This window comes from Puma concolor, chromosome D1 (assembly GCF_028749965.1).
Source record: "Puma concolor isolate L17-30 chromosome D1, mPumCon1.1.hap2, whole genome shotgun sequence".
NCBI classification, from domain to species: domain Eukaryota; kingdom Metazoa; phylum Chordata; class Mammalia; order Carnivora; family Felidae; genus Puma; species Puma concolor.
In genome coordinates, this window is record NC_141676.1 from 95,752,269 (window position 1) to 95,767,683 (window position 15,415).

Consider the following 15,415-nt stretch of genomic DNA (forward strand, 5'->3'; position numbering starts at 1 on the left):
ATGAGAAATCACACAACGGTAACTGAATTCATCCTGCTTGGAATCCCGGAGACAGAGGGCCTAGAGACTGTCCTTTTTTTCCTGTTCTTGTCATTATATTTGGGTACTCTCTTGGGAAATGTGCTCATCCTCACAGCTATCATCTCCTCCTCTCGGCTTCACACTCCTATGTATTTTTTCTTGGGAAATCTCTCCATGTTTGACCTGGGCTTCTCTTCAACCACTGTTCCCAAGATGCTGTTATACCTTTCAGGGCAGAGTCGGGGTATCTCTTTTCAGGGCTGTGTGTCCCAAGTCTTCTTCTACCACTTCCTGGGCTGCACTGAGTGTTTCCTGTACACAGTGATGGCCTATGACCGCTTTGTTGCCATATGTTATCCTTTGAGATACATGGTCATCATGAACCGCAGGGTCTGCTCCATCTTGGCCACAGGGACCTGGACGGGTGGCTGTGTTCACGCCATTATTCTAACCTCCCTCACCTTCCAGTTGCCCTACTGTGACTCTAACCAGGTGAGCTACTACTTCTGCGATATACCTGCCGTCTTACCTCTGGCCTGTGGTGATATAGCTCTAGCCCAGAGGGTTGGTTTTACAAATGTTGGTCTTTTGTCTCTCGTTTGCTTTTTTCTCATCCTTGTTTCCTACACTCGCATTGGGATCTCTGTATCAAAAATTCGCTCAGCAGAGGGCAGGCAAAGAGCCTTCTCCACCTGCAGTGCCCACCTCACTGCAATTCTTTGTGCTTATGGACCGGTAATCATCATCTACCTACAGCCCAATCCCAGCGCCTTGCTTGGCACAATAATTCAGATAGTGAACAATCTTGTTACCCCCACGCTGAACCCACTAATCTACAGCCTGAGGAATAAGGATGTAAAATCAGCCCTTTGGAATATATTTCACAAGAGAGGCTTCTCTGTGAAGAATAAATGAGAAAATCTAAAGCTTTGCTGGGCAAAGTTTGATTCTCCATTTCTTAGAACAAATTCTCATTTTTCGCTTCCAAGATATTGAAATTAAATGTACTCTGAATTGACCTACCACTTAACCTCACTAGATTTTTAAATATATTGTATGTCTGTTTTCATGTTTCCTCTGTTTTATAATGAAAGATAATCAATAGAGCCACTTAGTAGACATTGAACTGATTCTTTTTTTTTTTATTTTTTATTTTTTTAAATTTTTTTTTTCAACGTTTTTATTTATTTTTGGGACAGAGAGAGACAGAGCATGAACGGGGGAGGGGCAGAGAGAGAGGGAGACACAGAATCAGAAACAGGCTCCAGGCTCTGAGCCATCAGCCCAGAGCCCGACGCGGGGCTTGAACTCACGGACTGCGAGATCGTGACCTGGCTGAAGTCGGACGCTTAACCGACTGCGCCACCCAGGCGCCCCGACATTGAACTGATTCTTATGCTGCATGAATTCTCTCCCAACCACCATCCTTCCTAAAGCATTTCTTAGTTGTTTAAATCTCCGAAAGTTTCTTTCTCATAGTATCAATTAAAATCATGTTCATAAAAATCTAGGGGCGCCTGGGTGGCTCGGTCAGTTGAGCTTCGGACTTCGGCTCAGGTCATGATCTCACGGTTTGTGGGTTCGAGCCCCGCGTCAGGCTCTGTACTGACAGCTCGGAGCCTGGGAGCCTGCTTCTGATTCTGTGTCCCCCTCCCTCCCTGCCCCTCCCCCACTCACGCTCTCTCTTTCTCTCTCTCTCTCTCTCAAAAATAAACATTAAAAAAATTTTTAATTGTGTTCATAAAAATCTAGAGAGAAGGGAGAATGGAAAAAATTCAAGAAAGTCCAGATAGTCCAGATTAATGTAGAATATCAGAACTCAATACCCTTTCTTTTTGTAGAGTATAGCCTCCAATTTTCTGCCAATCAACGCCAAAACTCACACTAAATTGGGTAACGCTTAAAGTAATATCTTTCTCATGTGTAGTCAAGTGTAGTTATAAGGCTTTTCTAGTGTACACATTCCTTCAGGATCTGGCCATTCTTCTTGCATTATTAGCTGTCTGCAAGACTATGAACTTGAATCATTTATTAGCTCCTGAAAGAATCAGCTTTAGTTTTGTAAAAGATAGTATAAAACAAGCAACCCAATCAAGTTTAAATATGTTACTTCGTGTTTTCTCCAAAACAAGGAATACTGATTTATCTTTGTCTCTTATAGAAAGCCCATGTTAGAATTTTCACTCAGATTCAGGTGGCAGTAATAAATTTTCCTCTCTGTTGAAAAGAACATATTTCTTCTTTTCTCATAATAAGATCAGTATAACTTGTTTTGACACCTTTAATCTCTATGTTTTATCATGTTAAGGAAAAAACAGGTAAATTTTATTTATAGAAACAGTGTTCAATTTTGTAACTAACGTATTCTTTTCTTGATTTTGTTTTTTCTTTGTGTATTTTACATACCAATTGTTTATGGCTTTTCTTGTAAGTCACCTTAAATCCTTTTTGGAAGGAAGCAGAGAATAAATAATGCACTGAAACAGAAAGAGAGAAAGAGAGGAAGAAAGAAAGAGAAAGAAAGAAAGAAAGAAAGAAAGAAAGAAAGAAAGAAAGAAAGAAAGAAGCAGGGAGGGAAGGAGGGAGAGAGGAAGGGAGGTAAGGGAGGGAGGGAGGGAGGGAGGAGGGAAGGGACAGAGGGAGGAAAGGGATGGAAGAAGAAAAAGAAAGCAAGCAGTATTTTAGGAGTAAAACAGTATTTTTCATAATGCAATGATTCTTTTCTTCCTTTTCTTACCTACAGTTCCTGTCTATCAGCAGGAAATTGAAAATAAGTTCCCCAGATATGGGGCACCTGGGTGGCGCAGTCGGTTAAGCGTCCGACTTCAGCCAGGTCACGATCTCGCACTCCGTGAGTTCGAGCCCCGCGTGGGGCTCTGGGCTGATGGCTCAGAGCCTGGAGCCTGTTTCCGATTCTGTGTCTCCCTCTCTCTCTGCCCCTCCCCCGTTCATGCTCTGTCTCTCTCTGTCCCAAAAATAAATAAAAAACGTTGAAAAAAAAATTAAAAAAAAAAAAAAGAAACTATAACCATCACACTGGGTGTGGAATGAGCTATTAGAAAATATTAAACGGGCTCCAGTGACAGATGCTAATCATCAATGCTTTGTGGTTTGCTGTATAGAAACCTCTAATGTGAGGTTGTAACTATACCTTACAAGCAATGAAGTAGTCACTCTGGCTAAAAATCCAAAGGACACTAATCCAGTTTCAAGCAAGCTTTGTTACACTGAAGGCATTTCCAGATGAGCAACAATTGATCTGAAATAATAAGCATGTCAAATGTTAAAGGATAAAATGTAAACAACGGCTCGACTTTCCCTTATCTCTTTAATATAAACATCTCCAAACTTAATAACTTCTATTATAGCAAGGTTGCTATCATCTTAAATATTCTGTTAACTGGGAAACACGAGAGCTACCCCCAAGTCTTTAAGCCCTGCCCATGATGTCGTCAGCCTTCTTCATACCCATCCGCCTCTTTCTTTCTCCAGGCTTCAAGAATTCATACTCACTGCTTCCCATCTTCCCAAATGTAAACACCCTCACTTTCTTGCGTGAAAGCCCCCTGTGGCAGGCAAGGGCTCAAATAGGCAGATGTTTTACAATTTCCACCCTTATGCTCTTATTTTATTTTATTTTTTAAATGTTTATTTATTCTTGAGAGAGAGAGAGAGGGCGAGCAGGAAAGGGTCAGAGAGAGAGGGAGACACAAAATCCGAAGCAGGCTCCAGGCTCTGAGCTGTCAGCACAGAGCCCCATGCAGGGCTCGAACTCATGAACCATGAGATCATGACTTGAGCCCAACTTGGACACTTAACCGACTGAGCCACTCAGGAGCCCCAATCCACTCTTATGCTCTTTAAACTCACACACAGAGACACACAGACACACAGACACACACACACACATACACATTGTTTTAAGCACTTTATCACTTTTACTGGGAAGAAACACGTGACAATACTAAAAGATAATAAACACTTGTTTATTTATAATGGCTGAGTTTTCCCATAATGTGTATTAACATTTAATTCCAGCCAGTCCTGAATCTCTTCTCTCTTCCAATTTGTTCACCTTGAAGGGCCAGGTTTATAGGCTAAGGGCCTGGTTTCAGAAGTTTCATTGGCAGGACCAAAAGTAGAATCCAGCCCTTCTGATTTGCAGGTCAGCTTCTTTCTGTGTCACAAATTTATAAATGCTAACCGAGAAATCTATAGGTGACCTTGATGCTTCAGAACCTTGGTTCATTTCCAGACAGGAAGTCGTCACCACAATAAAAATACTAAATAAAAATAATCTATCATTTTGTTGCAAGAGGACATCTCTATTGAATCTGAAATTTTATTTCTCCTAACACAAAGTGTAGAAAAGCTTTGGAACATGAAACAAATTATACTACAGGGGTGCCTGGGTGGCTCAGTTGGTTAAGCATCTGAGTTGGGCTCTGGTCGCAATCCCACAGTTCATGGGCTTGAGCCCCGCATCGGCCTCTGGGCTGACAGCTCAGAGCCTGGAGCCTGCTTCAGATTCTGTGTCCCCCTCTCTCTGCCCCTCCCCACTTGCACTCTCTCTCTCAAAAATAAGTACTTTTTTCTATTAAAAAAATAGAAGGATCTATCGGTGAATCCTCCCCCAGGATATGGCAACCTAATATTATAATAAACCTTCCAGTAAGATATTTCTCACAATTGAATATTAAGTCCACATTCACAGTGTGTGGGCTCCGGGCAACCCCCACAGGCTGACTGGCATTCGGACAGAGCTAACATGAAGATTTACTCCCTTTGCTCGTATTTCTCTGTCTACCCTCCTACTCCCTGGAACCACTAGCTTTTGTTTTTTTTTTTTTTTAATTTTTTTTTTTCAACGTTTATTTATTTTTGGGACAGAGAGAGACAGAGCATGAACGGGGGAGGGGCAGAGAGAGAGGGAGACACAGAATCGGAAACAGGCTCCAGGCTCCGAGCCATCAGCCCAGAGCCCGACGCGGGGCTCGAACTCACGGACCGCGAGATCGTGACCTGGCTGAAGTCGGACGCTTAACCGACTGCGCCACCCAGGCGCCCCTAGCTTTTGTTTTGAGTAGCAACTGGGTTGAAGTTATATCATGTACTACGTCCTGGGAATATTATTTTGCTTGGCATATCACTATATGGCTAGGAATGTGCTTTTGTTTTTAATATTTCAAATGCTGGGCTGGTCTTGTGAAAATGACAGATTTCCATGTGGGAAAACAGAAATTAATTGAGAGCCTCAGGGTAGGCCGATTCAAATTGGGAAGTATTAAAGGAGCCTCACCCCATTCCATCAGAACAGAGCCCGGAAATAAGCCACAGGAGGAGGAACCCCGACCCCAAACCTTCAAATAAGATGGATATGAAACTGTGGAGGGAAGAATTTTGCACGCTTAATTCTTTGCATTTTAACACACAACAAAAGGGTGTTTCATATTTATATTTTAATTTCTTTCTGAAATTTTAATAAGAAGATTCATATTCAGAACCGATACTCGTATGCAGGTTAATTTTGTTGGCATTATATTATTTGGCACAGCGTGAACACTGTTATCAGTTCTCCCTTTACAGCTTCTTCTGCTGAGCTATATTGAAAAACGTGGCTAGACATAATTTATGACGAGAGATAAATTAGAGAATGCATTGTTGGCCGACGGTGTAGCGTGTCCTTGATGTTAAATAAATTTATGTTCTGTTCTGAAGAGGCCAGCAGGAGAGTCCGCAGGAGGATCCAGGCAGATCCCTATAGGTTGCCGGGCAACGTAGGTGTCCTGCCTGCCCCCAGCAGAAGAGGGAGGGCAAACCAAGATGCCATTTTTACTAAGGTTTTAGAGGGAGAAAGACAGACTATTCTCTTGCATTCACAATCTAGCTTTATTATTAATAAGACCAACATTTTGTTTTGACCCTCAAACGTATCCTTAGATTTACTCATCAATTGTAGCACTGAGACATGAGGAAGTAGACAGATGCTTGATTAGGCTCCCTCATATATATTATTAGATCATTCTCTCCTCAGGTTGTTGCAATACTTCATACAGCCCAAGCTGCTTAGAGATGAATTCATGAATTTATGAAATATGGTTCAACAACTGTCTAAAATTCTAACCTCAGGCTCATATGTATAAAGAAGCATCATGCTTTCCAAGCGCCTGCCAAGCTAAGCTTTATACTGAGCGCAAGACAAAGAAAGTAATTCTTTATCAGTCATAGAGTCTTTTTTTAATATAATTTTTCTTAAGCTTGTTTCTTTTGAGAAAGAGAGAGAGACAAAGTGTGAGCAGGGGAGGGGCAGAGAGAGAGGGGGACAGAGACTCTGAAGCAGGCTCAGCAGAAATCCTGATGTGGGGCTTGAACTCACAAACCATGAGATCATGACCTGCACTTAAGTTGGATGCTTCACCGACTGAGCCACCCAGGTGCCCTGATCATCAGAACCTCTTTAAGTGATTAGATAGTACACAAGAGAAATTAGCAGCTCCCCTGCCTCCCTCCCATCTTTTGAGTGATGACCTTACCACATATACCCAAATCCCCAAGTCACAGAGAGCACACCTTTACTTTTTCATACTCTCACTAGGAATCGCCCACAAAGTTCCACTACTCAATTTCTTAACTATTTTCCCCCTAGTTATCATCCTCTCTCCTTCCTAATTACCACCACCTCTTTTCACACCCCCATCGCACCCTGATGACCTCCCACATGGAGTCCTGAACACCACGCTAACCTGAGTCCAGCCTCCTGTCCATGCTGATCCATATTCCCCTTTTAGAACTCTATCAGATCACATTATTCACAGACAGCGCTCCAGAGCCTGCCGTGTGAAGTATAGACTTTATAGCACATCATGTGAGGCCCATCCCAGCCTGACTCTCCCACAGAATTTTCTATTTGCATGACCATGTGTGGAACGGAGTTGTGGTTTTCTCGAACACATCATACTGTGGGTCCAGGAATGTTTGATGAACCACCACTAACCTCTTCAACCTAGACTTCTCTCAGATGGTTATCTCTTCCATGATGCCAACTTGGAGAAGCAGATTCCTCCTCTGTTCGTGTACATTGTATGCACTTTCACTGACAGGCTTCCTTCAGCAGCATGCTTTAGCGATAGTGAGAAATACAGGCTTGGGTTGAATTCCCACACTTCCTGTGGGACACTAGGCTTATTACATTTTCTGGGCTTTAGTTTCTTCCTGTTCGGCTGTGAATAATGACGACCCCCTCATGTGGACATTGGCAAGATTAGATAACATTCTAAGCACCTATCATAATCTTGGCTCGTAGAACTAACACAGTAATTTTTAATTAGTTTTTCGCCTTCCTTCTCCTTCTCACCTAAGTTGTAAGGTTCCTTGATGCAGCTGTAAATCTGAGGCACCTAGCACAATGCTTTCACATATGGATACTCAGTAAATGTTCAGCAATGAAATATGCCATTAATAAATACACTTATAAACCAGAGTCAATTAACAAACATTTATTGATTAACTATGATATTCAAGGAATTAATGTGTGTGCTTCCAAAGATCCAAAGCAACTTAAAATTAGCCTCAGACAAACAAGAAAGAATACGAAAAATGATCCATCCGTGTCATATTATGCCACGCACAAACTAAATGGCTCTGACAGCCGCGGTCATCTTTAATTAAAACTGGTTTTACAAGCAATTTGTTATCGGTTTTCACCCCAGAATTAAGTGTTTTATTATTACCAAAGTCTATATTAAAGAACTACTTAATCAATCTTTTCATAGTAAGACTAAGAAAAACATCTCAAAGGAAGATCAAAACCAAGTATATTTAAATTTTCATAGATTAGGAGAGATTGGTTTCTTTCCCATCAAAATAAGTAGAAACCGGGATATCTATCAAAATCTGGATCAGATGTTCTGTGAGAGACCTTCTGCTTTGTGGATCTTAAAAGTGACACTTCCCACCACCCCACGTTTTATTGGAGACAGTGTTCTTGTCTCTTCCATCAGCTTTGATACTCCCATGTAATAAATGAGATGACTTTAGAGGTAGGATTTAAGAAAAGCATCTTGTCCTTATGTGAAGATGTTTTAATTATTCTTAGAGAAGGGTCCATAGTTTTAATGAAACCAGATAAGCACAGAGATGAGATCAGTGCTGGAGTGGAGGCAGGAGCTAATAGACTGGGCTGACCTGGGGCGGCAAAAGGAGGGAGAATGGGGAAGAATGCTATTTGTCGGTTTTATGAAGATTTATAAGATGAAAATGGATGGAAAAATGAATCCAAGACTATTCAGAGCTTCCCTTTTAGAAAAGTGCTACTAAAGATTTCCTGAAATTATATTATATTATACTATATTATATTATATTAATTATATTATACTATATTATATTGTATTGTATTATATTATATTATGTTATATTATGTAATATATTTATATTAAGCAAAACTTTTTTCATTGATATTCTTCTGTTGACTCTTCTCTAAAATGCAAACTCACTGGGTACCTGGGTGGCTTAGTCAGTTCAGTGTCCCATTCTTGGTTTCAGCTCAGGTCTTGATTTCATGGGTTCGTGGGTTTGAGCCCCATATGGAGCTCCATGCTAACAGCAGGGAGCCTGTTTGGGATTCCCTCTCTCTCTCTCTCTCTGCCCCTCCTCTGCTCACTCTCTCTCTCTCAAAAGAAAATGAACTTAGAATATATATATTAAAATATATAAATAAATGAATAAATGAATGAATTATATTATATATTAATATATATTTATATATATTAATATATAATTAAATATATAATTAATATTATACATTAAAATATATAAATAAATGAATAAATGAGTGAATAAATAAATAAATAAATAAATAAAATGCAAACTCTCACAGTGAAGTTTGAGTTTATCCCAGTGGACATCATTAAGGGCTGGCAAGTGTATTTTATTATTCTGCCTCTATCATTTTAATTATGTATCCCCTCGGAAAATGTTATATTCTGAGTTATTGTTCGCTCCTTTTGACTTCACACCGCCCTCTTTCCTTGGCCTTGAAAAATGTCTCTAGTGTTTGACATAAGTTTGTTTTCTTTTTTTTTTTTTAACGTTTATTCATTTTTGAGAGACAGAACATGAGCGGGGAAGGGATAGAGAGAGGGAGACACAGATCCCAAGCAGGCTCCAGGCTCCGAGCTGTCGGCACAGAGCCTGGCCCGGGGCTTGAACTCACGAACTGCGAGATCCTGACCTGAACCGAAGTTGGACACTCAACTGACTGAGCCACCCAGGCACCCCGACATGAATCTGTTTTCAAACGATTGGCTTGCCTTTCGAGCAGAGACAGGTCATCCGTTTCAGAGGTTCTGTGGCCTAATCTTTCTCTTCTTGGGTACAGAGACTTTCCTGTCCCCAGTGATGCAGTGCCATCAACTACAATGTATTATCACCATGCGGCACGAGCTGTATACACTACCTGTCACAGGGACCTGGGTGGAAGGCTGGTTACGTGTAAATCTCCTCACTCTTCACCCTGCAGTTAACCTAATCCAGTGCCAAACAGGTGGGCTACCATTGCCGGAACATTCCGAAAGTTAACCTGGGACCCGTGCAAACAAGCCTAGAAGGTAGGCTTTCCTAATGTTGGTCTTTTTTCCCCTCTCTCTCTCTCCTGTTTCCATTATTCTTATATTTGCAGTGGAATTGTAATACCAAAAATTATCTCAGCAGAGAAGCTTTCTCAGCCCACATCGCCCACCAAACCGCAATTCTTTGTGGCCGTGGACAAAAGCCCAGAACCAGAGCCCTCCTTTATTCCGTGATTTGGCCACTGAATTTGTGTGACCATCCTGTTGAGCTCCCTGATCTCTAGCCTGAGAAACAAAAGTGTGAAACAAGTTCCGAATAAAACAGTTAAAAGACAAACTTTATTCATAAAAAAAAGAACAATGATTTCAGGAGTAGATTCCTTAATGCCCCTTACCCATTTAGCCCATACCCCCACACACACACAACCACTACAGCAACCCTCTGTTTGTTCCCTATATTTAAGAAAGAGTCTTTATGTTTTGTCCCCCTCCCTGTTTTTATATTATTTTTGCTTCCCTTACCTTAGGTTCATCTGTTTTGTATCTTAAATTTCTCATATGAGTGAAGTCATATGATATTTGTCTTTCTGATTAATTTCGCGTAGCATAATGCCCTCTAGATCTATCCACATAGTTGCAAATGGAAAAAAAGAACTTCTAGAGGAATCTTTATTCTTTTCTTAGCCACTTTCAAGGACCTGTGGTTTAACTAGTGCTATGTCTTTCTAAATCCTATTCTTTTAAATCCTTCCTAAATCCTATTTTGCAGTGTGGATAGTTACTGGAACTTGTGCTTTAAAAGTAATGCAGCTCATTATGAGAATCTCACATATTCAATTGCTATCCATTATTTGATGTCCCTAAACTAAACAATTTTCTATTCTTTTCTCATTTCTGTGGAGAAAGCAGGAAAGGAGACAATGTCACTGCAAACCATTCACTAAATTGCGTATCTCCCTTATTTCAGAACATTGGTTTTTAAACTTTTTTTAGAAGACATCACTAAAAATTAAATATTTTCCAATTCCTATATACGAAACAAAAATAGATGATTCTTTTTTCTATATAAAGCCACACTTATCTAGAAAATAGCTTACCTCAATTGGCACAAAAGGGTAGTATCTCGATATGTTCAGGTGGGTGAGAATTATACTATCTCCTATCCAGTTCTTTATCTATTAAAAAGAGCAAAATTCAAGGACTCTTGATTGTTGAAAGTAAATTATATTTTCACACACACTAACTCTATTACTGAAATAATTTAGCCACTGATGCCTGAGAATTTAATCATGTACTTTCCAAGCAAGCAGTATGAGGCAATTGAAAATTGTATGACTCATTCTTAAGCCTGTTGCTGATTTTTATGAAAACAGGGAGGCAGAACTGAAATGGGAAATGTAGGGAAAAAATTTCTGGTGTTCCGCTTAATAAAGCAAAATGTTAAGATCATTCTGAAAGAGACAATCTTGCAAGTTGTCACAGTTTAAAAATATATATTCCTTCTCTCTCATCACAATAGAATACATTGAGCCCGAAAATTAATGTTTTCACACGGGAGGTTTGTCAGGCTTGAATTCAACAGTTCATTTATAGACATCAAGATAAGCAAAGAGAAATATTTGAAACAGGTGCGAGACAGTAATGCTGGAGGTGGGGTGATGGCGGTTAGGTAAGAATTAGGCTTGTAGACATTTGGTTACTAGTTAGATGACAGAGCAGAAAAATTTTCAGAAGGATGGGGATCTGAAGGGACTGAAGCAAGATTGCAAAGTGGGAGCATCCAAAAGGAGGTGACCCCTCTGCAAAGGGTTTACCTTCTTCGGTGAATGTCCCTTGTCCTATGAAAACACTAATCTTGAAGTGTAGGTTTCTATGCTGTAAATCTTTTAAATGTCTGGCATAGCTTCCCAACTCTGGGGGGCGGGGGAGGAATACCATAAAGAATAAGGAGAAGAAACAAGAAGTGTGGCCTGCCCCACTGGAAGGAGGGTGCTTCCCGGCTGGACTCTCCAACTCGCCTCCAGACCCAGAGGTGAAAATGGGTCACACTCACGAAAAGAACAACATTGACTGATCATACATGAGGCACGTTTCTAAAGCTGCCTGCTTCTTTGCAGTGCGTCTCACAGCTACCAGAAGCTGGCTATTGAGATTCTCCATTGCAGAATATAATTCATGTGATCCAGCTGCAGGAAAACTGAGAGCAGGGGTCCACGTGACTAACAAGAGATGCTAAGTAAGGAATGCTCATACATGTTGCTTCACTTCTTACATACACGCGCAGCCCACGCAGTGGTGGGGCCCGGAAGCCGTGCCTGGGGTATTTTGTGAATTCTCGCTAGGAATGCTATGCTTCCTCTCCTGCATCAGTGTCGAAAGCCAGATGCGCTCGGTCCTGTTAGTTTATCAGATTATAAAGTCCTTGAAGCTCTACGGGTGGCAGCTCATTCACATTCTCTCCTCCGTGGATACCCAAGTTGGAAGAGAAACAGTCTCTCTAGGGACTCTGTCCAAGAGTGGCAGGTGCTGAAATGATCAGACGCCATCACAGAGCTCAGAAGCTGCAGAAAGGACACATAGTCCTGGGGGAACAACTTCCAGGGGGACGACTGAGATGAGATACTAGGAAGAGTCTCCCCTTGCTAGTACGTCCTGATGCTCCAACAAGAGAGAGGGGAAGTTGATGCACAGGCTGAGCTGTGGGCTAAAGAACTCAGAGCTACAACACAGTGAAAGAACTTCAAGATTACACTTTCTGTGCCCTTTCCCCTCCCTTTTTTCTCTTCTTAGCCCCCCAGTCAAAAGACTCAGTGGAGTTCCTCAGCGGAAACAAGGTCGCTTCCACTGAAGGAAGAGTAAAAGACCAGATGCCATCAAGGACAGCTATTGTGTCGACAGTAGCAATTCACCAAAGAACTCTTAACTATCGTAGCAAAGTCTATATAGGAACAAGATAACCAGAGAGATGGTCAGAAGTGAATATTTACCTAATCATAAGTGACAAAAGTCCTCAGAGATAAATGACAATCTGATGGGAAGTGAGATAATCATGTCAAATGGTGCAGGCTGATTTGACATGCAGGTCCATTTCCTCTTATCTCTTGGGGACACACACCAGATTATCTCACAGTGGTGTGATGGAGCACAGTTGTGACGTTTTCCAGCACACACCCTCGGAGGCCCATGCTGGCCTCCAGCTCATTAGTACTGTCTTGTACCCACTTATTTATACTGATATTACTCACTATACATCTCCTTTAAATCAGTTAAAAGCCCTATAGAATCAACCTGCTGTCCACTTTTATTCCCAACTTTCACTCTTCACTTTTTCCCATCTGGGTTTTATTTCCATTAGGCAGAGAATGTGAAAAGACACAAATTCCCCCAGTGTAGTTATGTTCCAGTGAGTCATGGGCACTACTTACTTTTAATTCCAGGGTCATTGCAGGGTGTTGAAAAAGCAGAAGTATCAAAAACTTATGAAGTTATAATGTAAAAAAAAAAAAGAAAATTAAATCTTGGGCATCTAACTCCAGAAGAAAGAGTTAGCATATACTGAAACTTTGATCTCTTTCTCTAAACACAAAAAAATTATAGAAAAATACAATAAAGAATTGCAGATGAAGGGGCACCTGGGTGGCTCAGTCAGTTAAGCATCTGACTTCAGCTCAGGTCATGACCTCATTGTTCATGAGTTGGAATTCCACATCAAGCTCTTTGCTCTCAACACAGAGCATGCTTTGGATCCTCTCTCTCTCTCTCTCTCTCTCTCTGCCTCTGCCCACTCATGCTACACTCCCCACAAAATTAAAAAAAAAAAAAAACCTGCAGGTGAAAACAAGTAAAAAGAATTCTCTAGGAACGAGAAATTGAAAATGTTCAGCCAGGACACCCATAACACCCAACTGAGGCTGGGGGCAAGAGCTCCTCTGCCCAAATTAGGCTCAGACCAGAGCTGTACAACCCAAGCCAGCTCCAGGCCAGAGCCACACCCACAAAATAATCACCACCCAGTGGGGACTCACAGCCGCGAACTGTTTTATAAGAGTTTACATAAACTACTCAAGGAAACCAGTACGCTGAAAAAACACACAAAAAAAAACTTAAAACTCAGAATAAGTTATAGGTTAGGACATTTTAAAATGGGACATTTAAAATAATTTAAAATATAAGTATAAAAGAGACAATTAAAGTGATACTATTTATTATAGGGGCGCCTGGGTGGCTTAGTCGGTTGAGCGTCTGACTTCGGCTCAGTCATGATCTCCCAGTTCGTGGGTTCGAGCCCCATGTCCGGCTCTGTGCTGACAGCTCAGAGCCTGGAGGCTGCTTCGGATTCTGTGTCTCCCTCTCTCTCTGCCCCTCCCCAGCTCACGCTCCATCTCTCTCTGTCTCTCAAAAATAAATAAATGTTAAAATAAATAAATAAATAGATAAGTAAATAAATAAAGTGATAGTATTATAATGACATAAGAACAAGAAATTGAGATAAGGCCAAGAAAAGTTATGAAAAGAAACCAGTAGAAATCTTATGTAAATAATATTATTGAATTAAAAAATTCAATATGATCTATGTCTGAATAGCAGACAAAAGAGAATAAATTGCTGACCCAGAAGATTTAACTCTGAAAATCACCCAGAACGCAGCACACACACAAAAATTCTTTTAACAGAAGACACAAAATTGATAATTTTTAGGATTTTTCTCTCAGAGGTTATTTTCTGGCTTTTTCTGAAAGTCTAGAATTAGTTATATTATTGTTCCCCATCCTTTGATTCCTACTTTACATCCTTCCCTGGAAGTCTTTTTTTTGGTTTTAATCATTTTTTCACTTTTGAGTATATATTTAGAGTTCATTGAACTTCCTTCCCTTTAATCTAGCTTTATCTAGTGGGCTCAGGAGATTCCAGTCACATTAGGTGAGGACAATTACTAGAAGATTCATTCAAGAGGACTTGCTTTTAAAAAAAAAAACTACATAATTTTTAATAGTAATATGCTAATGATGCATTAGTAAAGAAACCCCCCCCCAATATTTTTTATCCATTAAAAATCTCATTATCCGTTAAGAACCACTGATAATAATTTGGTGGACAACTTTCCACCAAACACACATATATAAGCCCACATAGATACAAATTTACACGTGACGTAATATTGTAGTTATTACTTTGTACTCTAATTTTCCTATTCCCTGAACATTTTCCACATCAATAAATATAGATAACCGTCTCAATTAAAGTAGCAACCAAAAAAATCCATGTTACAGCCTCAGAATGCACTTCACCTACAGGTGGAAATATTGTTTCTTAAGTGTTCACTATCATAACCATCATGTTTTATTTATTTATTTATTTTGAGAGAGAGAGTGGGGGGGGGGAAGGACAGAGAAAGAGGAGGAGAGAGAGAGAGAGAGAGAGAGAGAGAGAGAGAATCCCAAGCAGGCTCCACACTGTCAGTGCAGAGCCTGATGCAAGGCTCAAAGCCACAAACCACGTGGTTGTGACCCAAGACGAAATCAAGGGTTGGACACTTAACCAACTGAGCCACCCAGATGCCCCTAAACTGTCATGTTTAATCCTTTCACTTACTTCATAAGGCCATTTCATCCATACCTATATAATCACATGGGTGGTACCAGTCACTGAACCCAGTTAAGGCCTCTGTACAAACATTTCAGATGTAGGGAGCAGGCATGGAGATGTACTGGCCTTGCTATCACCTAGGACAAGCCTTGTATGTTAAGTTCCCTTGCAATCTGGAGTGGGCAGGCTCTTCCTTCTCTCTCCCAGTTTCAGATTACACCAGGAAGTTTCTGAGGTTTTGA

At 40.7% G+C, this 15,415-nt stretch overlaps 1 protein-coding gene across 1 annotated transcript; it reads left to right on the forward strand.

Annotated features, from left to right (window-relative positions):
• LOC112865910 (putative olfactory receptor 10D4) lies at nucleotides 1-936 on the forward strand. Its single transcript, XM_025928944.2, has one exon. It carries the CDS (start codon nucleotides 1-3, stop codon nucleotides 934-936), a length of 936 nt encoding a protein of 311 aa, XP_025784729.1.
• The last annotated feature ends 14,479 nt before the right edge of the window (nucleotides 937-15,415 follow it).

What these genes read in the sequence shown, in the direction of transcription:
- LOC112865910 (XM_025928944.2), top strand. Translation starts at nt 1, where the DNA reads ATGAGAAATCACACAACGGTAACTGAATTCATCCTGCTTGGAATCCCG.